Source organism: Hypomesus transpacificus, unplaced genomic scaffold (genome assembly GCF_021917145.1).
Source record: "Hypomesus transpacificus isolate Combined female unplaced genomic scaffold, fHypTra1 scaffold_84, whole genome shotgun sequence".
NCBI classification, from domain to species: domain Eukaryota; kingdom Metazoa; phylum Chordata; class Actinopteri; order Osmeriformes; family Osmeridae; genus Hypomesus; species Hypomesus transpacificus.
The window spans coordinates 858,994-885,069 of NW_025814038.1; the positions used below are offsets into that span (position 1 = coordinate 858,994).

Here is a 26,076-nt window from a genome sequence, read left to right on the forward strand (position 1 = left end):
TGTTCGAGCGGTTAAGATTTTTCCGGAATGTGGTCGAGCTTTGCGGTTGGGCAAAATGACGTGAGCAGATTTTGTATCTGTTACAGCAAATGTATTTCACTCAAAGATGATTACCGGAGAGTGATACCTTTTCGTGCGTAGCAGTAGTACCCGGTCCACCCCTTCGAACTCCGGCATTCCCAGGCCAGTGTCTGTGTCACGTTACAAGAAGAAGATGGATACAGGCAGGTGACACTCTGACGCCCTATCCTAAGGAGTCTTTCACAAGCTAAAGGATTCTGTTTAGTTTTTTAAAATCAACTATATTAATAGATTGATGTATGGTTGTTGTACATGTTGAGCAACAGAGAAAGAGAGCGCAATCAAGAGAGAAGTTGTGTTTGCAGGAGTGTGAAGACACTGTCTTAACCAGATCCTCTCACCACTATAATCTCTTTATTGCTGGCTATGGTGCTGCCAAGTTTGATTGGCATCCATGACCCTCTATCAATAATCACCCCTTAATTGACCCTTGGTTTTCGTGACAGACTGGAAACATTCTTGTGCCACTGGATACAATAGTTAATTTTAGACCTGGCAAGAAACAAGTTTTTTTTTTTTTTTTTTTTACAAAGATAGTGCTACTATTGCATCATGTTGAGGCTATTCAACCTGGCTTGCAATGATCTTCTCCTTCAAGAAAAGATATGAGTGAATTCCAGCAATAGCATTTAATTGCACTTCACGACATTCTGCATAGATGTGTCTGGGTAAACTGATGAGGAATAAACTCCCATGTCCATGTTGTGGACGACTCAGATGAAACACGGGATGCCTGGCTTTCTATTTCCAGATCACGCTGAGTAAGAAATCTCAGAGCAAGCTGCTTTTAGAGCACTATCAACGCTGCTGTGCTGAGCTCGAGTGAGAAGCCATAAGGAATTAGATGAGAAGACCTTTCAAAAATGGATACCAGTTTGTCAGAGGAATGTGTAAGGATAGATGCAGATCCTCAGGTGACAATGCTACAGGGTGAAGCAATATCAGAGGAAGAAGGCACAGAAATCAGTGATGAAGTGGAGGACCTAAGCAACAGGTAAATGTCTACATCATTCTTTTAACATAAACTATGCAATTTTTCTATTCATTCTTACATGTCAATAAAGAAAATGTATTGCACTTGTATTTCGTTCTTTTGATTGTTATTAAGTTATTTTGTTCCTGTGTATCTAGATGCCTAATAATATCAGTTTCAGTTTAGTTGTAACCTCTGATCATCTCACCCCTGAAGATTGCGGGTGATGAATTCTACAATACTGTGTGACATGGCATTCCATTGGAAATGACAGTTTGATTAAGTGATTGATATCCACTGAGCAAATGCCTTGTATGTTTCCAAACACTCTTGCTACATGTATTAACCGTAAAAGACAGGGACAGAGGGAAAGAGGAGCAGAATGGGATGTGTGTGTGAGTGTGTGTGTGTGTGTGTGTGTGTGCGAGTGTGTGTGTGTGTGTGTGTGTGTGAGTGTATGGGAGGGGGTGGGCTGTCTCGGTCAAATTGGCCTGGCTCATATTTCCTACTAACACTTTTACCTCAATATCGTTGTTGTATTTGTATAAATATAACGTTCTTCTCTTCCCCAGTTTACGAGAGGCCGTCCATGATTCGACCATCCGACCTAAGCTTCAGTGTCTGATGATGGACCCCTCTTTCTCCATGGTAACCGTGCAGGGCGAAGACAGTGGCATCCAATGGGAGACCACCCCCAGTCGCGCCTCCACCCCTTGGGTGTCCGACGGTCGCGCCAGCTCCTTGGAGTTCTGTTCCTCCCCCACGGAGAGGTCCGCCACACCGGGGTCCGGAGTTGCAGGCAGGATCATCTTCATCATGGACGAGGCAAAGATCATCAGGAGGAAGAGGACCAGAGAGAGGGACGCCGGACGCAGAAGCAGGGCAGGCAGAGAGACACCCGTGGTTGACGCTGAGGACTCGGAGGGAGTCGCCGCGAGGCCAGAGCTGGTGGGGGTCTCCTTGCCCAACGTGAAAGGCGAGGGAGAAGCGGAGGAGGAGGGAGCGGTCGACCCTCGAGAAGAGAAGGAGCAGCGCCTATTCCGGCTCGTCTCCGAGGGCTCCGAAATCCTCAACATCGTGGTCCCGCCAAAGCTGGCTTCGGTCGACGAGGAAGAAAGCAAAGCAATGGAGGACAATCTGTCATTCCTGGAGGAGACCCCCGTGGCTAAACCCACTGACATAGACGGCGACGAAGTGTTTGACCCTTGCATTGACGTGACAGTGCCTGGGCAGGCACCAACAGAGCCAGGTGGGGTCCACAGCCTGGGTGTCCCTGGGGGTTCACAAGTCGCTAGGCCGGACGGGACAGATCCACCAGGGGCTCCAGTGGCCAGACCTCCAAGGACAGGAGCCGATATCGACACAGACTACTTTGAAACGTTTACCTTGATGGATGCAGAGGCTGCCCCGGGAGCCCCGGCTGCTGTGACCCTAGAAGGGCAGGAAGAGACTGAAAAAGGGTCCGGAGGAGAGAACCAGGCAGGTAAAGAGCAAGACCAGCCCAGAGATACCAGTGATACTCAAGACCAGAGTGGCGCAGTGGCCATCTTTGGCGAGGAAATCGCCAGCGATCATCTGGATGAGGTGTTCTATGGTGGCACGGATGACGTCGGCAGCTTTCTGGAGGGAGAGGAGGATGGAAACCGTGACAAAAGTGCATTCTCCAAGTCTCCTCTGAAAAAGAGCGGTTCGTCTCTGTTTGGTAGCCAGGAAGATGTCCTCACCCCCATCTTCCTCTCTCCGGGACCCCCTAAAATCATCGATCCCGCTCTTCTGGATGAGCCCAAGGCTATGGCCTTCCTGTACACAGACTTGTATGAGGAGGCAGTAGGGAGTAGGGAGAAGGAAGAGGATGCAGAGAGCGTGGCTTCTGAAAGGTCCTTCCACAGCCGACAGTCAGACCGAGAGGCCAGGGGCTACCTAGAGAAGTTCGTCCTGAAGGACGAGACACCAGTCGAGGACATGGAACCAGACGAGGAACGTCGCATCAAAGAGGAAAGGCTTCAGAAGTGGTCTGAAAATGCACACAAGCTTCTCTCACAACCCCACGAAGGAGAAACACAAGAAGACATGCCAGAAGCAGAAGAGGAAATAACAGATTTTTTCAGAACGAGCGCCAGCTCCTCTCCTAGCGACGCCGAACCGTTCCCCCCGTTGTTACCGGAGGAAAACGCCACAGAACTGACCAAGGAGGAAGTGAAAGCCGAAGAAAAAAGCCTCACAAAGGCCCCGGAGGAGCCTCAGCCTCAGGTCCGCGCGTCAGGGGAAACTCTTGTGGAGGAAGGTAAGACACAACCGGCAGATGAGCCACTCAAACCAAGCTCAGAGTCTTCCCCACAAGGGGTCGGTAAGACGAGCGTTCCTGAGGAGCCTGAGATCCCGGCAATCTCACAGAAGTGTATCGCTCCAGGTCAGAAGGGTAAAGACCTCCCTAAAAAGGAAGTTCCACAAAAACAACAACCACCTTCTCAGATTGACGGCGGCATAACCAATCAGAAGCCCCTGACGCTGGAAGCCCCTCCCAGACGAAAGACCACAGCTCCTAAGGCTACTCTGGACCTAACCCCTCTGTCCCCCGTAGAAACTGCGGAGGAGGGAGAGGGGGTTGAAGGGAAGGAGCAGAGGGAGGAGGAAAAAGAAAAAGCCTCGCCGGCAGAAACCGCTGACGAGGGAGAGGGGGATGGAGATGAGACGGAAAAGGTGGACGTGTCATCATCGCCCCCTGCCCCTTCCCAAGATGCATTGCTCCCGATAGCAGATAACGACGCTACAGACCAAGGGCAGGTGACTCGGACGTCGGAGACTGAGCCGGTGAAAGATAAGGAAAGCAACCAGGAAACAGAGAACCAAGACACAGCAGAGACTGTGTCTTCTTCTCCTGAGGAGGAGAAGGTTGAGGTGGCCGAGGCTGAGGAACGAAAAGAGGAGAACTGTGACGGAGAACCGGCTGAAGGAGATACTAGATTAGAAACAGCAGAGATCGAATCGGCCGAATCAGCTGAAACAGAGGTTGACCCAGAGAAAGGAGGGGCTGGCGTAACTGAATCAGCTGAAACAGACTCAGGAAATCAATCTGTGGCCTCTAAGGCTGAGCCAGACAGACAGCATGGACGATGTATCATCCTCTAAATATTTTCCGAGAGAAAATTAAGCACAAAATCAAATGAAAATAAGATTAATCGCAATCTAAATTTGGTTTTCTGTTGATCAAGTTTCTTACAGAAAAGCTAACAATAAGTCCTCTGCCAAAACTGCTTCACTCATACGACGCATATGGTACATGTACAAATTTGATCTTGATAACTATTTGTCTGTGTTTTTATGTTACAATTAAAAATATAATTTCCATCAGTACAATCAACAGCATTCTAACCATATGTCATTGGATGGGTGTTTGTCTCCAATTCTTCTCTGTGCAGAAGGTACTTGACATAGACCTGAAGGTTTATCGTCTCCGTGTGTGTCAATGGTCAGGGGAAGAGGCAATAGGGAAGAATGTGTCCTGAAGGGAAGGCTGCTGGTAGGGGAAATGGAGAGGATCGTTAAAAGCAGAGTAGGCACTCACACCGACAGTCCTGGGAGAGGAAGGCTGGGCTGGTGGTCTCGGCCTTTACATTCGCTTGAGCGTGTTGCTGAAGGTTGCTGAGAGTGAGTGAGAGTGAGAGTGAGAGAGAGAGGGTGGGTTGGAGAGAGAGAGAGAGACAGAGAGCTCGTCTTTAAAATAAAGGACAGGCACAAAGGAAGAACTGGGAATAGGCTTCAGAGACAGAGGGAGGAGAGGAGAGAGATCAAATAGGAGAAGAGGAGAGGAAAGGAGGGGAGAGGAGAAGAGGAGAGAGAGAGAGTTATGTTGGATCTTAAGATCCCCCCTCCTCTTGACTCCATAAAGAGAGTTATAAATAACCCTCTCTGGCTCTGAGCCTGACACAACCACCTTGACCAGCAGACTGCAACTTCTCTCCCACTGTGCATGACATTGAAGGACAGAAGTTGTGAAAATAACCCGTTGCCAAGCAGCAACAGAAGGTTTTAAATATCTCCTCTTAGACTGAAATAAAATATGTATTGTGTTGGTATATTTTATGGTTGGTTTCCCTAAGCCTATTACAAGTATAGCTGCTTTTCTGACTTTCCATTACAATTTTAGTTTGACTACAGTGCCATCTCGCTGTCAGATAAAAGATTAAAAATACTGCTTTACCGTTTAACTCCAGACCAAAAGGGGGCAATATACATTCACCATATTGGTTACAGTCAAATTCTGAACCCACCCAAATACACGAATGGCAATAGTCTACTACAGTGAGAGATGGAAACAACATGCCATTGTATTTCGGATATTTCATTAAATGACCCTCCTGATTCCGATAAATCTGCTCATTTGTGTGATACCCTGTCCTCGCAACATGTAGAAGTGGACGGATTCCAGGATCTGGCTGCGTTGCCGGTAGAAGTTTGTGAAAGGCGCCCCACATGTCTACGATGCTGGTAAAGCTTTGGTGACCCTACCTGCATTGTGGAGGAGTACTATAGCTTAAAACTAACACTACAATTTGCAATGTCTTTTTTTGTACCTACGCCAGTAGTTAGGAATAACTCCCAACCGAGAGTACGTGTGTAGTTGGTACTTAACTGTACACGGAGCAAACCGGGCTACCGCACCGGAGACATGCAGGAACAAAAATAGAGAAGAGAACACAAACGGCGCATGCGCCAATACAGTTAGAAATAACATGCCAGCCGACTGGCGCTACCTAACCTTTGAAGGCCAGTGGTTTAAAACATTAAGTGTATTTACCGATTCCGTTGTCTGATGATGTGATCAAGCTTCATTCATTCATTCATTCGCCTTTTCCCTCCTGTCAGTCGTCCACAGAAGGTATGCCTTTGCCCGTTCTTGCCAGTACACCCCCTTGAGGTCTCTACATGTCTGTACATTGTGCAGCACCCGGCCGAGGTAAAATCAAATGTTATCTTCATGGCCATTTTATTAAAGTAGACCATTCTCGCTTTACATGGGAGCTACAATTCTAACGGTTTTTCTGTGTTTTCAGGAAAGTCGAGTTCTTCGTACAGTCCCCCTGCTTGCTGCCTGTTTGCCTCCTGGGAAATGTAAAGTTTTGATCGGAAGGAGGTTCAGTGAAGAAAGGTTCGTATTATTTTTTTAAACACTTGTTTAGAGCGTGTATGGCCTGTACTGTACTGGATAGTATTCTCTCACCTCATACACATTAAAATTGTGTTACGCATCTAAACTCTGATTCTGACCTCCCACTTACACACACACACACACACACACTTTCCCCTTCAGAAACCCAGATTTGGCAGCAGTGTGCAAGGACAGCAGAACTCTGATTCTGTACCCCGGTCCAGATGCTCAGAATCTGGAGGAGTTGGTTCAGAACCAGGAACACCAAGACCTGGAGACTCCAGGACACAACGTCATCATCATAGATGGTACCTGGAGCCAGGCCAAAGACATGTTTCTCAGAAACACGATGCTTCACCTGCCTAGACAGGTATGCCTTGACAAATCCGGCGTGTGCCTATTCAAGACTTGAATGTCTGCGCTAGTTTCAGTTGTGGGATTTAGAATAATTGAAAATGTTTGTTCTGGATTAGCGGAAGAGAAAAACGCTTTTCAGATGTGAAGTGAAGAGAGGCGTGAAAAGATTTGCCGCTCAGATGCCAAGAAAGCTTCTAATGCAGGGGTGTCAAACATACGGCCCGCGGGCCGGAACCGGCCCCCAAGGAGGTTCGATCAGGCCCGCAGGATAATTTGAAAGTGGAAAAAATGCATAAAAGACATGGAATTAATATTTTTAAATCGCTGTAATTCATGGATTATCCGCTAAGGGGCGCACTCTTTCCATCAGAGTAGAAGACAAGCCGCATCACTGAGACAGACTGAAAACAGCAGACGGTATCAATTAATACCTTGGTCTCTACTAGGGATGGGCGAACGATGCCTTGTGAAGCTTTGGTGGTTTCTTCCGGATTGTGCCGGCCCAAAGAGCCGAACTATCGGCGCTTTGAAAATGAACAGCGTCATCTAGCAGCCGTTTAAACTGGCTGAATGAGGCGTAGTGGTTGTCTCCGACGGTAGACTACCCTACGTTATTCAATATTTAATTAAGGCTACATGTGTTCATTTTGATCTGATATTAGTGCTCACACATTAAAATGTTGTGATACATCCGTAGGCCTTTAGAATTATGTCATTTTCTCACAGTAAAAGTTAAAGAATATCGTACGAGATTCACTGGACTGGGGCGCGAACTTGGGATCCCAGATTCGCATTAACAATATGTAACCGTACAACGCTTTAACCAACTACACCACCGAAGAGATCAATACTTGTTAAAGCGGTTGGACGGACTTTATACGATATGGTCTTTATATCAATTAAACTAGATAACACAGAAGAAAGACATGATATTTTGGTTATTTATAGCAGAGTATGGTATAATTTTAATGGTCCGGCCCACTTGACATCTCCCTAGGCCGTATGTGGCCCACGATGCGAAATGAGTTTGACACCCCTGTTCTAATGCATCTCTCTATACTTCTACTTACCTGTGCTACAGAAACAAAAGAAGAAAATATACGTAAAAAGGCTGTCTATTTATTTAGTGATTTTCTCTCCCCAGGTGCAGCTCAGTAAGGCTCTTTCCAGCCAGTATGTCATTCGTACACAACCAACAAATATCTGCCTGTCTACCCTAGAATGTGCTGCTGTTAGCTTATCCATTTTGGAGAGGAACAAGGACATCCAGCAGGTATATCACTAACTGACCTTTGTGAAGGAATTCCAGAACAGAATGATAACAATACCTGTTATTTGTAATGTGCCTTTCTTACACTTAAAGCACTACAGTAAAAAGTAAAAGGTACAATCATAAAACATAACATACAATAATAAAAACAGACACAATTAAATGAACAACAAAAAACCTGTTGAAAAAAAAAAAAAGCTAATGGGAACTATGTTTTTTTAGTCCAAAGAGAGGGTGGTACAGATTGTCTGCTAGCTGAGTGATTTAGGTATAACCATTTTTCTAAAAAGTCTCCCTCTCCTCTGTCAAGGTTCTGCTGAAGCCGCTGAATGCTCTCTGCTCCTTCCAGTTGCAGCACGGAGCCCAAGTGCACCACAGTAAGGAACACCTTCTGAGAAATGGCATGTATGACAAGCCTATGCCCAAGAACAAGCGGAAGATTAAGAGGATGGAGAAACTTGTCACTGACCAGAAGGTCTGTCCAAGATGAGGAGGAAATGTCCAGAGCAGGAACAAAGGACCTAATGACTTTCTTGAACGGAATTTGGAATATTTGTTTTAGATAATGAGCAAAAGTGGCACTTTACCATTTTTATTATCTGTGTGTTATCTTTAACCGATTTCATATACACTGCATTGTTTAAAGATCGGTTTGCTGCCCTGACCAAAACAATGAGCATCAATGGTTAGATTGATTGAACTTGGTTTGTTTGTATGAATTAAATAATAAATTATTAATAAAATCATCCGTTTAGCATTCAATTAAACAAACTTCATGAGTGTTACAACTATTACACATTCTATTTTTTACGTATAAGATATATTTATAGACTGAGATCTCCTGCTTCGTCAGAGCGCCGCTGGTGTAGTGGTATCATGCAAGATTCCCATTCTTGCGACCCGGGTTCGATTCCCGGGCGGCGCACGAGTTTTTGGTCATTTGATCCAAGTTCTGAGAGGGCTTTGATACAGATAAGTAGACGGGCATACACGCAAACCGTTGAAACCATCGTGCAAGTATGATCATATTTAGTTTCGCTATCTTATGCAAAACTCGTTCTTTCTATTTGATAAGGCCTAATTTAAATTAGTAGATGCATGCAATCGTTTTGGTCAGCCTGCTCTGAAATGTTCCCTTCTTTTGCGGCTGTTGTAAAGAAAGTGTTTCTACATTATCAATGTCGCCTGGGAAATCGAACGAATCTGTGATGCCAGGGTTCCATCAATGGGCTCATGCGGCCTAAAACAAAGTGATAATGTACAGGTGGGTTTAAATAACTACTGATAATTCATCACTTAATCCTGATTCCTGACATAATATTTTACCTAGCTAACCATCTTCGTGATCACATTTTTATAATCTAAAACGTCTGAAAAGTTTTCGAAATTGAGTTATTAGTTAATTATGAAATCGAGTGTGCCTTTTTGGCCCGGCACTGATTAGACAAAACGAATAGACCTCAAGGTTCCTAAACTGCGCATGCGAAGCCGTGTATCCGCTCCGGTTTCTCCGCCATCTTATGTCGCCTTCCTATTGTTCACAATCGGAGTAAGCTTGGGTGGCGGAGCAAAATACTGCGCAATAAAATAACGTTGGATAGTGTTCAAAGAATATAAGAAACGCAGGGGACCAGAGTGAAAATCCAAGGCCATCATAGAATACCATACTCGTAGATTTTTGTCTCAGGGTTCGGTCTCTCGTTTGGTCGGAAAATATGATGGACGACGAACAACCCAAGACCCTGTATGTATGAACAGCAGTAACATTAGCAGCTAGCTAGCTAATTGCCAACTAGGCTTAGCGAGCTCTACTGGCTATTTCGTTTTATTCTGTCTCTGAGGGCGATTGTTTAGCCGTTTGTGTAGATCTTAAAGGTCTCCGTGTGTGTGTTTTGTTGACAGAACGTAACTAAGATTAGATTGAGTGTTTAACAGGTTACAGTAATGAAGCAAATGTCAGCTAACATACGAAACCTCTCGTTAGCCCGTGTGTTGGAATGGCCACGCAACATTATCCACTGTTGCAGTCAAAAGAACTCTTACGGTGTTGCATAATGTTGGTACTGGCGTGTGTTTCTTGCCCATTAAACGTTGGTTAAGGAATGCATTTTTACACATATGTATTACTGTAGCTGCTAGCCAGCTCCCTCGTGTCACTTGTCAACATTGAGCTAGCTCGCTAGATTGTTGGCTAGCTAGCGAGCATGCTATACAGCGGCATCATGAAACATGTCAGACGTGTCCGTTCTTGATTGAGACAAAGACTAGTGTTTGCTGTAGCTAATTTCCACCACTTCTAGAATACTCAAGATATAGTAGTTTGAGATTTTGTTGTTTAGAATTTTGTCTAAAACGTTTTATTTATAGAGGGTGCCCTTTGGACAAGCATGTTTCATATACAATTATAGGAAGAATGTTGTTGCTATTATTGCTAAACTGCTAGCCAGCGTTTTGTCTCCGCCAGAGTAACAGCGCGCAGGTTCGCTATCATGAACTGCAATGCTCTCCTTGCTCGAAGTAGTTTTCTTTTCTCAGCTGTTTACGAATCTTAGTGTCTGTTCAGCCGTATATCGATGCATCTAACTAGTTCAAGTCATCATGCATTAATCTAAACTAGGCTACATTAACGTGGTTTCATGGCCACATCTGGTCTGCCGTACGCGAAAAGGTGCATGCAGCTAGGTGTCAATGACATTGTTGACTGGCATGTGAGACAATGTATCTCCTGCTACGTTCATAACAGCTATAACTACATGAGGTGCACTGACGTGCCATGTCGATGTGGGCAATCAGGTTATTCGAGTTCGATGATGAGATGAGTAACGTGATGAGCACCTAAACGCCTACACCGGGCTAGTCCTTTATTTAGTTGTTCTTGAAGTGAACTGTAATTTACTGAGCGTCACATCTTGCCAACCAGCTCTAATCTGTTTGTTTGTGTGTGTGTGTGCGCGCAGGTATGTGGGGAACCTGTCCCGGGATGTGACAGAAGCCCTTATCATGCAGCTGTTCGGCCAGATCGGACCCTGCAAGAGCTGTAAAATGATAGTAGACGTGAGTTCACAAGTCCTTTCTACCTGTGGATTTAACTGTTCTAACCTTTTTTGTGTGTGTGTGTGGGGGGGGGGGAAGCCCACCGACATTCCCTGTTTGCTCTGTCCACCGTGGTGAAATCTCTTGTCTTTTCCCCCTTCCAGACGGCAGGTAATGACCCATACTGCTTTGTGGAGTTCTACGAGCATAGACACGCTGCCGCCTCACTCGCAGCAATGAACGGTCGTAAAATAATGGGTAAGGTAAGCTATCGTATCTACTGGGTGAGTTGGTCGGGGGCTGGGGGGGGGGGGGGGTAAGAATCTAATTAAAAGAAGAGGCAACTTCTTGCGACCTGTTGAAATCAACCTCTGACCCCCCCACACCACAAGACACTGAACAGTTTGGATGGGAGTATGGACTGCGGCAGATGTTCAGCACCCATTCAGTGCCACCGCACAGTAGTAGACTTGTTTTTGAGCCGGGTGCTTCGAAACGGTTGAGGCAATTGGTTGTTTTTTGGCCATGCATTCAATCCGAATGAAGGTTGAATCAGCATATTGTACACAGTCTTGTCTCGTAAATCAAGTAAGTATGATGGAGTTTCCCCTAGGTGTTGTCTGGGGTACACTATCGGTTTCTTATCGGTTGGCGGGAGATTTTAGCAGAAATCGGTCATTTGAACTCTAATGACAAGCTATGATTTCACGTCAGAGGAGACTTTATATTTAGTCACTGATACTAGATCCTTTCGGTTTATAGTTCATTGCATTGTTTAGTACATTCATTTGAAAGAAACTCCATTCCTCTGTAAACTCGACTAATGGTTTCCCTTCTTGCGTGATCATACATGTGAACGCTCACCAGTATAATATATATATATTGGATGAGTTATGAAATCAACCCCACAGCCACATTGATGAGTGGTATTACATTTTTCCTCTTATCTTACAAAGTGAAAGCTTGTCACGTGTCTCCATAGGCAGAACGTCATTTTCAGAACAGAAGGCGCAGCCATATAGGTACCTATGGCATCTCTGTAGATTTGGCACTGTTGTGTGTGTGTGTGTGTTTAGAAGTGGCATCCTTTCCCCTGTTCCAAATAATGCTCTTTTACCCCCTCCCTTATACCTGTCTTGTGTTCTTTTGCAAATTCCTTTGCATAAAGAATCCAAATAAGAGAGATTTTCAATAAAGACACATTCAGTTGAAAATATTTTATCCTCAACAGGTAATGAAGGACCATTTGAGGAGTATTACAAGTTCGTAAAATTCACTTGTTTGTAAGTCCCTTGTTACTTGGACCTTTTTACATCCTAGAGTTTTGCTCCAAAGTTTTGACTAGCCGGAGACTGAATTGTGCTTAGTTATGAGTGAACAGGAATTCCCTCTGTTCTCTTCTTCACTGGTGTGTGACAAGACCTCTAATCGGCACAAGCAGACATTCGTGTGCTGTCCAGCTCCTGGCGTTACCTTTCACTTCATCTTCCCTCTCTCTCTCTCTCTCTCTCTCTCTCTCTCTCTCTCTCTCTCTCTCTCTCTCTCTCTCCCCCCTCTCTCTATTTCTCTTCTTTTCTCTCTCTCTCTCTGGCAGGAGGTCAAGGTCAATTGGGCAACAACCCCAAGCAGCCAGAAGAAGGACACAAGCAGTGAGTATCCCTCGTGTTTTCTGTCACCTAGACACGATCGAGATAAGAACACTCGTTCGCAACGCTTGATGGGGAGCTCGGCCCGCAAGCTCAAAATCCCACCGCTCTCTCCCTCTCTAGATCATTTCCACGTCTTTGTCGGCGACCTCAGTCCTGAAATTACGACCGACGACATCAAGGCTGCCTTCGCCCCCTTTGGCAGGATATCGTAAGTTCTCTCTACGGTCGCTGCTCCTCCCCCCCCCCCCCCCCCGCCCCGCGTTACTTCAGCACTCTCCTGAAGTGTCGTATTTCAACTGAAAACACGCCTAATCATTCTCTTTACACACATCGGGGATAAATCAATAAGGTCTTGGCCTCTTTGTTTATAAGATGGAGATTCTGGTCCGTAGCCAAAAGGCCTCTGTTGTTCAGTCTGTCCTCTGCAAACAGTCTGTCGTCTGTCTTCTCTTAACAGTGATGCCCGCGTAGTGAAAGACATGGCCACTGGAAAGTCCAAAGGCTATGGCTTTGTCTCCTTCTTCAACAAATGGGTAAGTGTACCCCCTTAGCCAGCTGCTGTGCTGGAAGAAATCGCCTGCACGTCTCCCTGAACCTCGCCACCAGGCTCCTGTTTGGTCATTGACATAGTCACTGATCTGCAAATTTGCACTATTGCACTGTACTCCACTTAGGTTAGAATAGGTTATAGGGTTAAAACAGGTTTTTTTGTGCATTAGGGTTAGTATAGCGTACTATTTATTGTTATCTGTAATTTAGGAAGTTTTAGTGTTAGGGTTAGTATAGTCGTTTATTTATTGCTATCTGTATATTTAGGAAGTTTCACTTATTTAAGCTCAGCATAGATATAAATTTGTTCCGGGTACTTATATGTTATGTTATGCCAGGTGCTTGCGTTGTCTTGTCTTAAGAATTTCAGTGCCCAGTCTAACCTTGTGTTGTTCTGTGTACCTGACAAATAAAAGACTTGAACTTGAAGAAAATATTTTCCGTCAGTCTTTCCTGGTAGTCTTGAAATGTCCACGCTGCATATCACATTTCTTACCAAGTCTCTTGTGGTGATGGATTCAAGTTTCGATGTAGCAAAGGAAAAAACAAGATCCAAAACCGAAATCCACGTCGTAGTTATGCTGCTTCTTTTTGTTTTTTTGTGGCTGTCTTTCAAATCTATAAATATTTGTACACAACAGGAACTTTGTGGCGACGGGAGACGTGCGAGTGATGCGTGGCGGGCTTTGCTAAGTGCAGTGTGTTTGTGTTTTGGTACCGTCTGTCCAGGACGCAGAGAACGCCATCCAACAGATGGGAGGCCAGTGGTTAGGTGGAAGACAGATCAGGACGAACTGGGCGACCAGGAAGCCCCCTGCTCCCAAAGCCACCTATGAGAGTGAGTTGGAGGATCCTAGAGTCTGTGTTTGATGTGCCTGATGTGCATCTTTTAGATTAAAAGAAGAAAAAAGTATTTATGGAATGTAGACAGACTTGACTAAGGAAATAATCCAGACTTGATAAACACATGATTAATTTGAGGAAAAGTATCCAAAAATCAATTCTGTTGATGGTTGTCCTTTGCCTGATTGGACTATTGATACCGATTTCATAGTGTGAATGGTTTCAACTGTTCCTCAACTGTTTTAGCATGCGTGTGTGTGTTTTTTTGAACTGTAAAGCAGCCAATACCAAGCATCTGTCGTTCGAGGAGGTGGTAAACCAGTCCAGCCCTAGCAACTGCACTGTCTACTGTGGAGGAGTCACAACGGGACTCACAGGTCAGAGAGCTGCCTGCCAGACACGCTCAATACCCCCCATGAAGTGAATCCAAAACACTGTTGCAAGGTGTTCATGGTTTAACTTCTTCACATATTCGCCCTCCAAGCTGGTATTTTCCTCTTAGGTTAACCGCCGCCTCTGGAAAATACTCATGACGTGATGTTCTTGTTGTCTCCCAGAGCAACTGATGAGACAGACCTTCACCCCCTTCGGCCAAATCATGGAGATCCGAGTTTTCCCGGACAAAGGCTACTCTTTTGTGAGGTGAGCCCTCGGGGGACCCGACACACGTCTGTGTGGGTTGAGCGCCAAAACCCCCCCCCACTGCCTCCGAGCTAAACGCGACGCGCTCTCCCTCTCCCCGCGCAGGTTCAATTCCCACGAGGGAGCGGCCCACGCCATCGTGTCCGTCAACGGCACGTCCATCGAGGGCCACGTGGTCAAGTGTTACTGGGGCAAGGAGACAACTGACATGGTCAGCCCCTTACAGCAGGTGCAGGTTCCCCAGGTATGTGCGTCTCGGGCCCCCCCCCCTCCCCCCTCGCCAACCCAACGTTACCCCCCCCTGATCTCGCTAACTAGCCCATCGCTAACAGGGTGTGTTTTTCGGTCCTCTTAAGCAACAGAACAAAGTGGGCTTTGCCACCCAGCCGTACGGCCAGTGGGGCCAGTGGTACGGCAATGCCCAGCAGATTGGCCAGTACGTACCCAACGGATGGCAGGTGCCCACCTATGGTGTCTACGGGCAGGCCTGGAACCAGCAGGGCTTCAGGTCAGTACCCCACTGGATCTCCCCAGATCTCTCCTTTGCCCGTTTGTTCTATGGTTACGGGATGGGATAGCTCAGTAGCAGAGATGATTTGACTATGATTGAATATCAAGAGGTATCAGGTTCGAATCCCCCCGTGTGATGTTGTGCGGAATCAATTTAATCGGTTGATACAGTGCCCTCCAAAAGTATTGGAACAGTGAGGCCAATTCCTTTATTTTTGCTGTAGACTGAAAACATTTGGGCTTGACATCAAACGATGAATGTGAAACCAGAGATCAACGTTTCAGCTTTTATTTCCAGGTATTTACATCAGGATCTGATGCACAAATTAGAAAATATCACCTTTTTGTTCGAACCCACCCATTTGTCACGTGAGCAAAAGTATTGGAACATGTGACTGACACGTGTGTTTTGTTGCCCAGGTGTGTCCTATTACATACATTATTCAATCAATAAATACCACTGAATGTCTACACTCAGGTTCAGATTGGGTAAGATAGGTTTTGTCTATGCAGACTGTATTCAGAGGTGAAAACAACATGAAAACCAGAGCGCTGTCTTTGGGTGAAAAACAAGCAATTGTGAGTCTTAGAGAAGATGGAAAATCAATCAGAGCCATTGCAGAAACATTGGCCATAGCCAGTACAACCATTTGGAATGTCCTGAAGAAGAAGAAAACTACTGGTGTACTAAGTAACAGACGTCGAACAGGTAGACCAAGGAAAACATCAGCAGTTGATGACAGAAACATTGTGAGAGCTGTAAAGAAAGACCCTAAAACAACTGTTGAGTGAGATCAGCAACAACCTCCAGATGGCAGGAGTGAAGGTATCACTATCTACTGTTCGCAGAAGACTTCATGAACAAAAGTACAAGGGCTACACCAGAAGATGCAAACCACTCATTAGCAAGAAGAATAGGAAGGCCAGGCTGGAAATTGCCAAAAAGTACAGAGATGAACCTCAAAAATTCTGGGACAAAGTTTTATGGACTGATGAGACAAAGATTAACTTTTACCAAAGTGATGGAAAGGCTAAAGTTTGGAGAAAGAAAGGAACTGCTCATGATCCCAAACACACAAGCTCATCTGTGAAACACGGTGGAGGTAATGTCATGGCTTGGGCTTGCATGGCTTCTTCTGGGACGGGCTCATTAATCTTCATTGAGGATGTAACACATGATGGCAGCAGCAAAATGACCTCGGAAGTCTACAGAAACATTTTGTCTGCCAATTTAAGGAAAGATGCAACCAAACTGATTGGCAGAGCCTTCATCATGCAGCAAGATAACGACCCAAAACACACTGCCAAAACAACAAAGGAGTTCATCAGGGGCAAGAAATGGAAGGTATTAGACTGGCCAAGTCAATCTCCAGACTTAAACCCTATAGAGCATGCATTTTACCTGCTTAAGAGGAGACTGAAGGGAGGAACCCCACAAAACAAACAACAACTGAAAGAGGCTGCAGTGAAAGCCTGGGAAAGCATCAAAAAGGAAGAATGCAAAAGTTTGGTGACGTCAATGGGTCACAGACTTGCTGCAGTTATTGAAAGCAAAGGATTTGCAACTAAATATTAAGTCTTATTCACTTAAATATGTTTTAAGTATATCTGTTCCAATACTTTTGCTCACATGACAAATGGGTGGATTCAAACAAAATGTGATATTTTCTTAGTTGTGCATCAGATCCTGATGTAAATACCTGGAAATAAAAGCTGAAACGTTGATCTCTGGTCTCACGTTCATTATTTGATGTCAAGCCCAAATGTTTTCAGTCTACAGCAAAAATAAAGGAATTCGCCTCACTGTTCCAATACTTTTGGAGGGCACTGTATGTCAGTTTCAGTGTAGATGTTTTTCTGTACTCTGTTGTGTCAGCAGACTGCTTTGCAGCAGACTCCTTTCTGTTGTAGCAGCTTCACTACAACTCGATCCATTCCTCTTCCTGTGTTAATCCATCCCTTTTTCCACTTCCTTCAATGTCCCTCAATGGTGTCTGACATTTACGTTCCCCTCCCCGTTGGTTTTCTGTGCTGTTTGTCCTCTCATTGACCTTAATCTTGGCAGCTGCCCGAGATTTCCTCCCCCCGTCCCATCATCATCCTCACCCTCCCTTCCTTTGACCTTGACTGGGCTGTCTCTTTATTCACTTTTTTCCCTGAAAGAGACTCTGGTTAATCCCCCCTCACACACACACACCTCACCCCCCCCCCTCACACACACACACCTCACCCCCCCTCACACACACACACCTCACCCCCCCTCCCCCCCACACACACGCACACACCTCACCCCCCCCACACACACACACACACCTCACTCCCCCCCCCCCCCCCACACACACACACACACACACACACCTCACCCCCAGTCCTTTAACTGTGCTGTGTGCTATTGGCAGTCATCTACAAACCGGAGCAGGCTGGACGGGCGTGAGTGCGGTCAGTAACGGAGGCGTGGTGGAGGCCGGCCAGGGAGTCAACGGGACGGTGATGGCCAACCAGTCTGGCATGGGCACGGCCGGATACCACACCCACTGATCCGCTTTCCTCACCTTCACCATGGCTACAAGGATCCTACGCTGGAGGGGGGAGGGATGGGGGGGGTGCCCTCTATTTTACAACACAATTTAAGAACTCTGGCAGGGAAGGTGGGGTGTGATTGACCTCCCTGCTCCCCCCCCCCCCCCCCCCCCCTCCTCCTTCCAAACCTGATTTGAGTTATTGGAGGAGACATGGTTGCTTGGTGGGAGAGTTTACTCTGCCCTGGGGTAAGATACACACGTATATATGTATACACGCACACACACACACACACACACGAACACAACCTTTAGGTCTTTGGCCTGGTGTCAGATTGACTGACTCATGAATCAGAAAGGACTATGCCATTTTTAATTAACAATACTATAAATGAATAAAACACATGATTAAAAAAAAAAAAAAAAACAGCAACTTCGTTTGGATTAGCTTTTTTTGTTGGTTTGTTTAGAGCGATTTCAAACTGCTGATATCGTAAGAAACGAGCTTTGCCTTTTGTTTTGGGACTGTCATTTTAAATAAATGTTTAAGCAATGACACCATGGAATCATGTGAAATGTAAGGACTTTTTTGTTTTTTTTATTTGTTTATAAAAAAAATGAATAAAATGGATGTCAACTGTTGTATTTTTTTAAATTAGATTTTCAATATCTCAACTAAACCAATTGCAGGGATTACTGCCACTGTTTTTTCTTTTCTTTTAAAGGCAGACAAATATTGCACAATACTATTACTCATGGTTACCTTTTCACAAAATTTGATGTTACACAAAATCTAGGTATTTTGAATTGTTTTGCATTCCACTTTTTCTTTGGAAATTTCTTTTGGAGGGCTTATGTAAACTGTTTTGTATGTAAATAACCAAACAAAGTCTGTTCAATTGTTCTGACGCTGTATAAAGAGGAAAAAAATCGTAGTTATGAAAGCTTGCTTGCTTTTTTGATGGGAGGGTTAGGGAACAGGGATCATTCAAAGTAGACTTTGGCTTTAGCAGCACTGTTTAATGCTGATCCATGGTTATGTAGGGACAGTGCAACATTTGATTCTTCCAGGGGATGGGGGGGTGGGGGGGGGGGACCAACAGCATTGCTATGCAGTGCAAAGTGATCTAGACTGAAAAGTAATGTAGAATTAAAGTTATTCTGTGTATAAAACTTAAATATAAACTTTTGTGTTTTTTTTATGAAGTAGTAAATAGTATCAGACAAAAAAACCTGAATGAATCAGAATTTTGCACTGTGGCCCCCATGGAATTAGATGACACCCATTGTGTTGCCTTATTTTGAGTTAATTTCATTTTAATCAACCAATTATCATAAAGAGTAGGCCGTGCCTAAGGATATTTTCAGACCTGATGTTTTGAGAAGGTGTTTTGGGAGGGAGATATTATGTTGATGCTACTATAACGTGTTCTTGCTTTGTCCCATTAAAATGCTGATGCTAACTGTTTTGGAAACTGCTCCTGTTTGTTTGCAACATTGGTATTTCTCAGGCCTTGTAATATTTACAGTTTTTTGTAAAAAGATGGACTGATGATGCATCTGGACTTCAGTTCCCATGATCCACTTCTTTGAAGAGGCCGAACCTTTTGCTCATGTGATCATTTCGCTAGCCAATCTCAAGCATCGTTACAGGCGCAATGCGGAGACAAGGATGTAAGAAGGAATGGCGACGGCCGAAAGAAAAAGGAGGTTTGGTGAATGAAAAATGATTTCGACCATACAGAGGCGGCTCATATGATTTAGAATCACAGGTATGATGACATAAACCAATAGTAGCCTCTATGAGCCAAGCTATGTGGATTGCAATGTGAATCAAATATGAAAATATCACTGTTGCAATGAGAATGTTTCTCAAGCTAGAGCTACAGTTAACAAACTGTCCGTTTACTGGAATAACAGGTGTCTTATAAGCCTTACGATGTCTTTAACAGGGGAAAACTCAAAGCTAACTTTTAAATACAAATGTATGTAAGCTATTAGCTTCAGAAATAGCTTAGATTAACCAATAACATTACTGTCTGCTGTTGGCAAGAAAAAGCACTTTCTGCTGTTGGCATTGTTCTACTTATTGCGGAATCGTATTAACCCAGCTGCATCCTTTGGGCGGCGAGGGTCAGACAAAGAAATGGACTCTGTGTTATCCGTGACCTCCCCACCCAGCACAGCGTCTCCAACCGTACCGACTCCTCCGAACTTGGCAGCCAGGCAGCGAGAAAGCCGGAAGAATACACCCACCACCCCTGCCTTCCTCTCAAATTTAGGCAAGGCCACTCTACGGGGCATCCGCAAATGCCCCCAGTGTGGCATTTACAATGGCACCCGCGGTCTTAGTTGTAAGAACAAGGCCTGCGGAATCGTCTTCAAGGACGGGGGGTGTGTTGCGCGGGGTCGGGCCTCCAAGAGGGCCGTGATAGAGGTGGTTAGGGTGGTGATTGATGGTGGTGGTGGTGGTGGTGGAGGGGAGGAGGAAGGAGAAGAGGAGGGAGGAGAAGCGATCGACTCAGGTGTACGAGTGCAGGTGTTCTCCGTTTGCCAAAGAGGCAGAGGCAGCGGTACCACCCAGCGAGGCTTTGTGGAGCTGGTTCCCACGGATACCGCCATCGCCACGGGAGACGGGGCGACCCTGCTGACGCGGGTCAATCTAGGCCGCTGTTTCCTCCCTACCTGTCGTCAAGGTCAAAGGACCAATCAGAGCCAATCGCAGCACATTCTCCCCAACATTTCTAAACAGGGCTCGTCTCCAGACAGCCCTTGTGCCCACATCAAGCAGGCCATCGAGTGCCAGAACCGGGCCACCCCACTGCCCCTGAAGAGCTCCGTCCTAGAGGGGCTGCCTGTCTCGGCTGACACCCAGGAAGAGCTGTGGAAGCTGGCCACAGAGTCTCCGGGCCCCCTGGTCCAGCGGGTGTCCAGGGACACCATGGTGGTGAAGTGCCACTCAGGCCCCAGCCACCCTCTGGGGCTGCTGCACCTGACTGTGGGGCCTGTGGGGGTCACGGGCCCCCCGAAGGCCCAGAGGAAGGAGCGGCCAGGCCAGCAGCAGGTGATGTTCCACTGTGCCTGTCAGGGGGCCCCCAGAGGGGGGTCGAGGAGTGAGGAGGGCACCAAGGAGGGGCATCCCTCCCGTTGCGGTTCGGGTGCCACCTCGCCAGACCACTGCTTCCATTTCTACGCCTGTGTGTGTGCCTTTACCAGCGACGACAAACTGGCCTCCGAGTTTGCAGCTTTCCTCGATTACAGCTCCAACGGTATGGCATGCCCGTCTCGTCAGTGAGTTTGTTTTCATTTGAAACGTTCCTGTAGTTTACAGCTTTGGAATTTAACTGTAGTTAAGAGCTCAATTGCTGTCTGTCGTTGATGGAGTCAGGTGTGAAGTCAGGTTCTGGTGGGGTTGTCCTGTGCTCCTCTGACAAGCCACTTCTGCAGCTGGAGCCAATCACAGCTCATAAAACAAAGAGACCTCGTCTGGAGGAGCCAATAACAGGTTAATAGTTCTCCTCTAAGACACTCCCCCAATTCTGTCAAAATATGATTGTCTATTACTCTTTTTTTTCATATGTCCTTCCTGTGTGACTCCTTCCTTCCTTCCTCACTTCCTTCCTCACTTCCTTCCTTCCTCACTTCCTTCCTCACTTCCTTCCTCACTTCCTTCCTTCCTCACCCCTCCTTCATCCCAGCCCCCTCCGTGGTCTGTACTGTGGGGCAGGGCAGAGAGGGGGTCCCGCCGCCCACAGTGAAAAGACCAGGCCAGAGGAGGCCTCCAACCAGTGTTCAGAAGCCTCCAGGTGCTGCCTCTCTCTGTGTCTCCCTGTCCCCCATCCCCTCACTCAGCCTGCCTGGCTGCCTCTCTCTGTGTCTCCCTGTCCCCCATCCCCTCACTCAGCATGCCTGGCTGTCTCTCTGTCTCCCATCCCCTCACTCAGCATGCCTGGCTGTCTCTCTGTCTCCCTGTCCCCCATCCCTCACTCAGCCTGCCTGGCTGTCTCTACAGTCTCCTGACCTCCTCCCCAGCCCTCTCTCTGTATGTCTCTGTCTCTTACTCTGGGCCCGGGACCTCTCCACTTGCTCGGATGATGGTGTTCCTGTCTGCCCGTGTGTGTGTGTGTGAGATGTGTGTGTGTGATTTGTGTGTGTGTAATGTGTGTGTGATGTGTCCTCCAGGGAGCAGCCAGCCAGTAGACGAACGGCAGGTGACCCAGGGCTTCCAGCAGTGGCTCGCCAGTGTGACCGAGAAGATCCACCAGACCATGCACTATCAGTTTGATGGTAACCCCTTTTGTCAACCCAGAAGTGACGAAGAGGACGATGATGATGGTGGTGATGATGATGGTGGTGATGTTTTGTTCTCCGCAGGAAAGCCAGAGCCCCTGGTGTTTCTCATCCCCCAGGCGTTCTTCAACTCCCTGCAGCATCGCCTCTCTCTGGGCTCCAAGAAGAGACGGCTGCCCAACGCAACCTCAGGTGGGGACAGAGAGAGCATCAGGCACATTCCAGTGTGTCCTGAGTAAATGTTGCATCTCTAACTTGTTTTCTCTCCCTCTATCCTCTCTTGCTCGCTCGGTCACTCTCCCTCCCTCCCTCCCTCCCTCCCTCCCTCCCTCCCTCCCTCCCTCCCTCCCTCCCTCCCTCTCTCTCTCTCTCTCTCTCTCTCTCTCTCTCTCTCTCTCTCTCTCTCTCTTTCTCTCTCTCACTCTCTCTCACTCTCTCTCTCTCTCTCACTCTCACGCTCAGCAATCGTGAGGAACGACTCTCTGCCCGTGGGCTCATTTTCCAAGTACACCTGGCACATCACCAATCTCATGCAGGTCAAACGCATCTTCGACACTCCGGAGGTGATCTCTCTCTCTCTTCTTCTTGCCTCCTCTTCCTCCTCTTCGTTCTTCTCTCGGACCCACCCTGACGTTCTTCTGTCCCTCTGTCGTCCACAGCTGCCTCTGGAGCTCACCCAGAGTTTTGTGAGGAACATCGATGGGTCTTATTCTCCTTTCCGCTGCCTTGAGCCGCCCCCGGACTCCCCCAAGGGCCCCAGCAGGATGGAGAAGCCCCACCCCCAACCCATACGACCGCTGGAGCTACGTACCTTTCTCAGAGTGGGTGAGTGAGGCTGGGGCTGGGTCTTGGGGCTGGGGCTGGGTCTTGGGGCTAGGTCCTGGGGTTGGGGCTGGGTCCTGGGGCTAGGTCTTGGGGCTGGGTCCTGGGGCTAGGTCCTGGGGTTGGGGCTGGGTCCTGGGGCTAGGTCTTGGGGCTGGGTCCTGGGGCTGGGTCTGGTCCTGGGGCTGGGTCTGGTCCTGGGCTGGGTCTGGTCCTGGGCCTGGGTCCTGGGTTGGGTCCTAACTCTGTTCATGTCTCCTGTAGGCGTCTCCTCCTCAGCGGAGCAGAAGGAAGGCCCTCCCTTTGTGATCGAGTGGATCCCAGACATCCTGCCTCGCTCGCGGGTGGGAGAGCTGAGGATCAGCTTCCAGTACGGACACCAGAACGGCGGCCAGCCGGACGTCTGCGACGGGGCGGCCAGAGGGGGCGGGGCCAACAAGACCACATCTGCCACCTTCCAACCGAATCGCTCCCCTGCTTTCATTCAAGTGATTGTCTGAAGAAAATCTTGTTGGCTTGGGAAAGCTAATTCGGTGATAAATAACTACATGTTAAAGTATTTTATGTAGTAAAAGAGTACTTTATACACATACATAAAGTATGTGCACCATGGATTGTTATGAAGCACCAAATGACCTTTGAGAAATGTTTGCTTGTGTGCAACAGAGAACAGTTCAGTAATATCACATTCATAACAGCCTTTAGAATCATACATTTGTTATAGAGATATCAGTCCAAACTGTATAATGTTCAATATATAAAGGAATTTAAATTCATTGTATATCCAATTTCTTTCCGAATGTCACTTGCAGCTTCTGTCCACCAGGGAGAGACAACAGCAAACAGTTTCACACAAGCACTTTACCTTGGAGAATGGGATTCAGGCTTACACAGTGGATTCACTTCTCTCTGTTGTGGATGTGTTGTGGTCTAGATAACTTTCCAGATGCCCGACCAGGTTGGGTTGAGGTCAGCGAAGCCTCGTTGCAACTGGAACACATCCGTTTTTCTGTCTAGAAATCTCAATCCGAGAGAAGAACAGAAATCTGGTCTATTTGCGTTCCTTGTCTTGGCTCTGGTTCCATCCCCTGCAGTAATGACATTCCAGTAATTACACACTTCCTCTCACGTCTTATCACTGAAAACTAGAGATACACACAGCCCCAGAAGAATATGTCCAAATGCAACACAAAAAAGATTGCAATTTGACACTCAGAGCACCATGGGGAATTATCTCCATGGCCCTCTTTACAAGAGTGTAAGTACATTTGGTGTGTGTGGGAGGTGTGGGAAGGTGTCAGAACATGGGCTGCCCCCGGCTTCCTGCCTCACTCAGCTCCACGGGACACCAGAAGCCTCCAGGAGGGCTTGCCAGACCCCTGTATCCTTCCACAGTGCTGGGTTGGTATCCAGGCTACCTTCCCTGGGGAGGGTTTTTACAGACACAGTGATGGAGAATGAGCCCAGGAAGACTCATGTAGGATCCGTTCATCCTCACTGCCGGTCGTGAAACGCCTCACGACGACGGGAAGGTTGATGGAAGGAAATAAAAAGTTGTTATTCGGGGAGAGAATTGAGAGTGTGCGCTTTTGTGTGTGTGTGTTTGTGTGTGTGTGTGTGTGAGAGTGAGAGAGAGAGAGAGAGAGAGAGAGAGAGAGAGAGAGAGAGGGAGGGAGTAAAAGACAAACCAAATGACAGGAACCGAGCATGACTGTTGGACGGAGATGAATAACAAGCTGTGGAGAAAGAGGAGTCGATGACAGCTAAAAATGCCAGTTCCAGAGAAGAGAAAAAGAAGAAAAAAAAACCTGTCTTTGATATAACATTTAGTGTCACGGCCACATAAGTGAAGAGGAATGCGATGCAAATCTCAGGGTCACAGCCTCTCAAAACTGAAAATGATTTTAGCTTGTGAGCCGTGTGTGTTTGTGTGTGTGTGTCCCATGATGATTGCATGAAGCTGCCAAGAGACAGCTGCCCATAGGACTGTGTGTCTCTGTGTGTCTGTCAACACCAGACTGCAGACATACACCAAGTTGACAGCCCTCTCTTACCCATGTCATTCCAAATTACATACTGCACTTACGACACACACACAAAACACATATACACAAAACCCAAACACACACACACATACGTATTTGGGAAATATGAATGCCATACTTTACTTGTCAGAACAATCTGTTCGCTCCCTACGAGAGTTTATTATAACCTCATGTCGTAACAATGTTACTTAAAGAATCTGTGTTACAGAGGGCTACTTGAATGAAGTAATTCCCATGGTGTTCTATTCATCATCAGTCTTCGGAGACGTTTCTAACTTGTAAAATAGGAGGTAGGCGCAACAAGCTGAAGCTAACGCTAGCTCAGCAAGTCCTGGGTCAAACACACAAGGAAAAACCTTCAAACGCACCCTGCCTTGCTGACACACAAAAAAACACAGACACACACACACACTCACATGCGCCTACCGACACACAAACACACACAGTGTGAGGCCAGAGGAAAATGGACCTGCCAACATGCAGTCTACCTGCCAACTGAGAGTGGAAGTGGCGGACTGACAGAATGTGTCAACACTACCACGGCGACCGATGACACACCATGACACAGAACACTCCCCCACCTGCAGCCCCACCATCACAGCATCATGCCTGCCAACCAGGGACGAGAGACAAAGACAGAGAGAGAGAGAGAGAGAGAGAGAGAGAGAGAGAGAGAACGAAAGAGAGAGTGAGAGAGAACGAAAGAGCGAGAGAGAGAAAGAGAGAGAGAGAAAGAGTGAGAGAGCGAAAGAGAGAGAAAGAGAGAGAAAGAGAGAGAAAGAGAGAGAAAGAGAGAGAACGAAAGAGAGAACGAAAGAGAGAAAGGAAAAAAAAGCAAGCCCCTCTGTTGGGCAGTCACAATTTAACGTCCTACGACATAAGAGGCAGTCCTCTTGACGACTGACACAACGTCTCCTTGGCTTCCAAGTCAAAGGGTGTGAGTAGATGAAGTGAAAGTGGTCAGGAGAGAAGTCAATAGACCACCTGGCCCATGACCTTCAAAGCTTTCAATTAGAGAGCTGACCAACCGCAGCACACCTCGCTGTTACTGCTTATCGATAAGCTGACAAATTGAGCATGTGGAGATGGTCCAGGCTAGTCCATTTATAATTTTAGCAGAAGGAATCAAGCAATCAGTGACTGGTGAATAGGTGGACACATGGTTTAGATCGCATGTTGTGTTGTATTCATTGTGACCTATGTCCAGATTCGTCTGGAGATGGAGTGCTTCGATTTCTTCATATCTTTGATAGTCGGCTTTCTGCTTCCCTCACTGGAAATCTGCGAGCCAGATGGATGGATAACACGATTTTATACTTACAGGAAACGGGACATAGTTTGACG

The 26,076-nt window shown here is 46.8% G+C and overlaps 4 protein-coding genes and 1 non-coding gene across 8 annotated transcripts; all 5 read left to right on the forward strand.

Moving 5' to 3' along the window:
- Window positions 1-617: 617 nt before the first annotated feature.
- si:ch1073-398f15.1 (cardiomyopathy-associated protein 5) lies at window positions 618-4,415 on the forward strand. Its single transcript, XM_047017996.1, has 2 exons — window positions 618-1,075; window positions 1,627-4,415. Exons 1-2 carry the CDS (start codon window positions 945-947, stop codon window positions 4,181-4,183), a joined length of 2,688 nt encoding a protein of 895 aa, XP_046873952.1. The 5' UTR covers window positions 618-944; the 3' UTR covers window positions 4,184-4,415.
- Window positions 4,416-5,331: 916 nt separating this feature from the next.
- dtwd2 (DTW domain containing 2) lies at window positions 5,332-8,573 on the forward strand. Its single transcript, XM_047017951.1, has 6 exons — window positions 5,332-5,542; window positions 5,921-6,011; window positions 6,109-6,203; window positions 6,366-6,573; window positions 7,705-7,833; window positions 8,141-8,573. The coding sequence occupies exons 1-6, from the start codon at window positions 5,364-5,366 to the stop codon at window positions 8,318-8,320; spliced, it is 882 nt and encodes a 293-aa protein (XP_046873907.1). The 5' UTR covers window positions 5,332-5,363; the 3' UTR covers window positions 8,321-8,573.
- A 111-nt stretch (window positions 8,574-8,684) lies between these two features.
- Window positions 8,685-8,755, forward strand: trnag-ccc. Its single transcript has one exon. It is a non-coding gene; the product is annotated as a tRNA-Gly (tRNA).
- A 568-nt stretch (window positions 8,756-9,323) lies between these two features.
- tia1 (TIA1 cytotoxic granule-associated RNA binding protein) lies at window positions 9,324-19,050 on the forward strand. 3 transcript variants are annotated; one of them, XM_047017915.1, is made up of 12 exons: window positions 9,324-9,574; window positions 10,788-10,884; window positions 11,028-11,126; window positions 12,458-12,512; window positions 12,633-12,720; window positions 12,970-13,045; window positions 13,791-13,899; window positions 14,183-14,281; window positions 14,462-14,546; window positions 14,652-14,790; window positions 14,903-15,054; window positions 17,456-19,050. In XM_047017915.1, the coding sequence occupies exons 1-12, from the start codon at window positions 9,546-9,548 to the stop codon at window positions 17,592-17,594; spliced, it is 1,167 nt and encodes a 388-aa protein (XP_046873871.1). In that variant the 5' UTR covers window positions 9,324-9,545; the 3' UTR covers window positions 17,595-19,050. The 3 variants fall into 3 exon arrangements, with proteins under 3 accessions (XP_046873871.1, XP_046873872.1, XP_046873873.1); XM_047017916.1 differs by having other exon boundaries at window positions 9,331-9,574; window positions 14,186-14,281; XM_047017917.1 differs by lacking the exons at window positions 14,652-14,790; window positions 14,903-15,054; window positions 17,456-19,050 and having other exon boundaries at window positions 9,331-9,574; window positions 14,186-14,281; window positions 14,462-14,550.
- A 79-nt stretch (window positions 19,051-19,129) lies between these two features.
- cunh2orf42 (chromosome unknown C2orf42 homolog) lies at window positions 19,130-23,458 on the forward strand. Of its 2 annotated transcripts, XM_047017913.1 has the most exons (8): window positions 19,130-20,844; window positions 20,964-21,080; window positions 21,274-21,381; window positions 21,758-21,862; window positions 21,950-22,057; window positions 22,328-22,428; window positions 22,525-22,690; window positions 22,952-23,458. In XM_047017913.1, exons 1-8 carry the CDS (start codon window positions 19,722-19,724, stop codon window positions 23,185-23,187), a joined length of 2,064 nt encoding a protein of 687 aa, XP_046873869.1. In that variant the 5' UTR covers window positions 19,130-19,721; the 3' UTR covers window positions 23,188-23,458. The 2 variants fall into 2 exon arrangements, with proteins under 2 accessions (XP_046873869.1, XP_046873870.1); XM_047017914.1 differs by lacking the exon at window positions 21,274-21,381.
- The last annotated feature ends 2,618 nt before the right edge of the window (window positions 23,459-26,076 follow it).

Bases quoted from the DNA above. Each gene is read 5' to 3' on its own strand.
- cunh2orf42 (XM_047017913.1), top strand. From the start codon at position 19,722: ATGGACTCTGTGTTATCCGTGACCTCCCCACCCAGCACAGCGTCTCCA. The intron at 21,863-21,949 runs GTAACCCCTTTT...TGTTCTCCGCAG, and splicing joins CATGCACTATCAGTTTGATG to GAAAGCCAGAGCCCCTGGTG. The intron at 22,691-22,951 runs GTGAGTGAGGCT...TGTCTCCTGTAG, and splicing joins ACGTACCTTTCTCAGAGTGG to GCGTCTCCTCCTCAGCGGAG.
- dtwd2 (XM_047017951.1), top strand. From the start codon at position 5,364: ATGGAAACAACATGCCATTGTATTTCGGATATTTCATTAAATGACCCT. The intron at 6,204-6,365 runs GTTCGTATTATT...TTTCCCCTTCAG, and splicing joins AGGAGGTTCAGTGAAGAAAG to AAACCCAGATTTGGCAGCAG. The intron at 6,574-7,704 runs GTATGCCTTGAC...TTCTCTCCCCAG, and splicing joins TGCTTCACCTGCCTAGACAG to GTGCAGCTCAGTAAGGCTCT.
- si:ch1073-398f15.1 (XM_047017996.1), top strand. From the start codon at position 945: ATGGATACCAGTTTGTCAGAGGAATGTGTAAGGATAGATGCAGATCCT. The intron at 1,076-1,626 runs GTAAATGTCTAC...TCTCTTCCCCAG, and splicing joins GTGGAGGACCTAAGCAACAG to TTTACGAGAGGCCGTCCATG.
- tia1 (XM_047017915.1), top strand. From the start codon at position 9,546: ATGATGGACGACGAACAACCCAAGACCCT. The intron at 12,513-12,632 runs GTGAGTATCCCT...CTCCCTCTCTAG, and splicing joins CCAGAAGAAGGACACAAGCA to ATCATTTCCACGTCTTTGTC. The intron at 14,547-14,651 runs GTGAGCCCTCGG...CTCCCCGCGCAG, and splicing joins AAAGGCTACTCTTTTGTGAG to GTTCAATTCCCACGAGGGAG.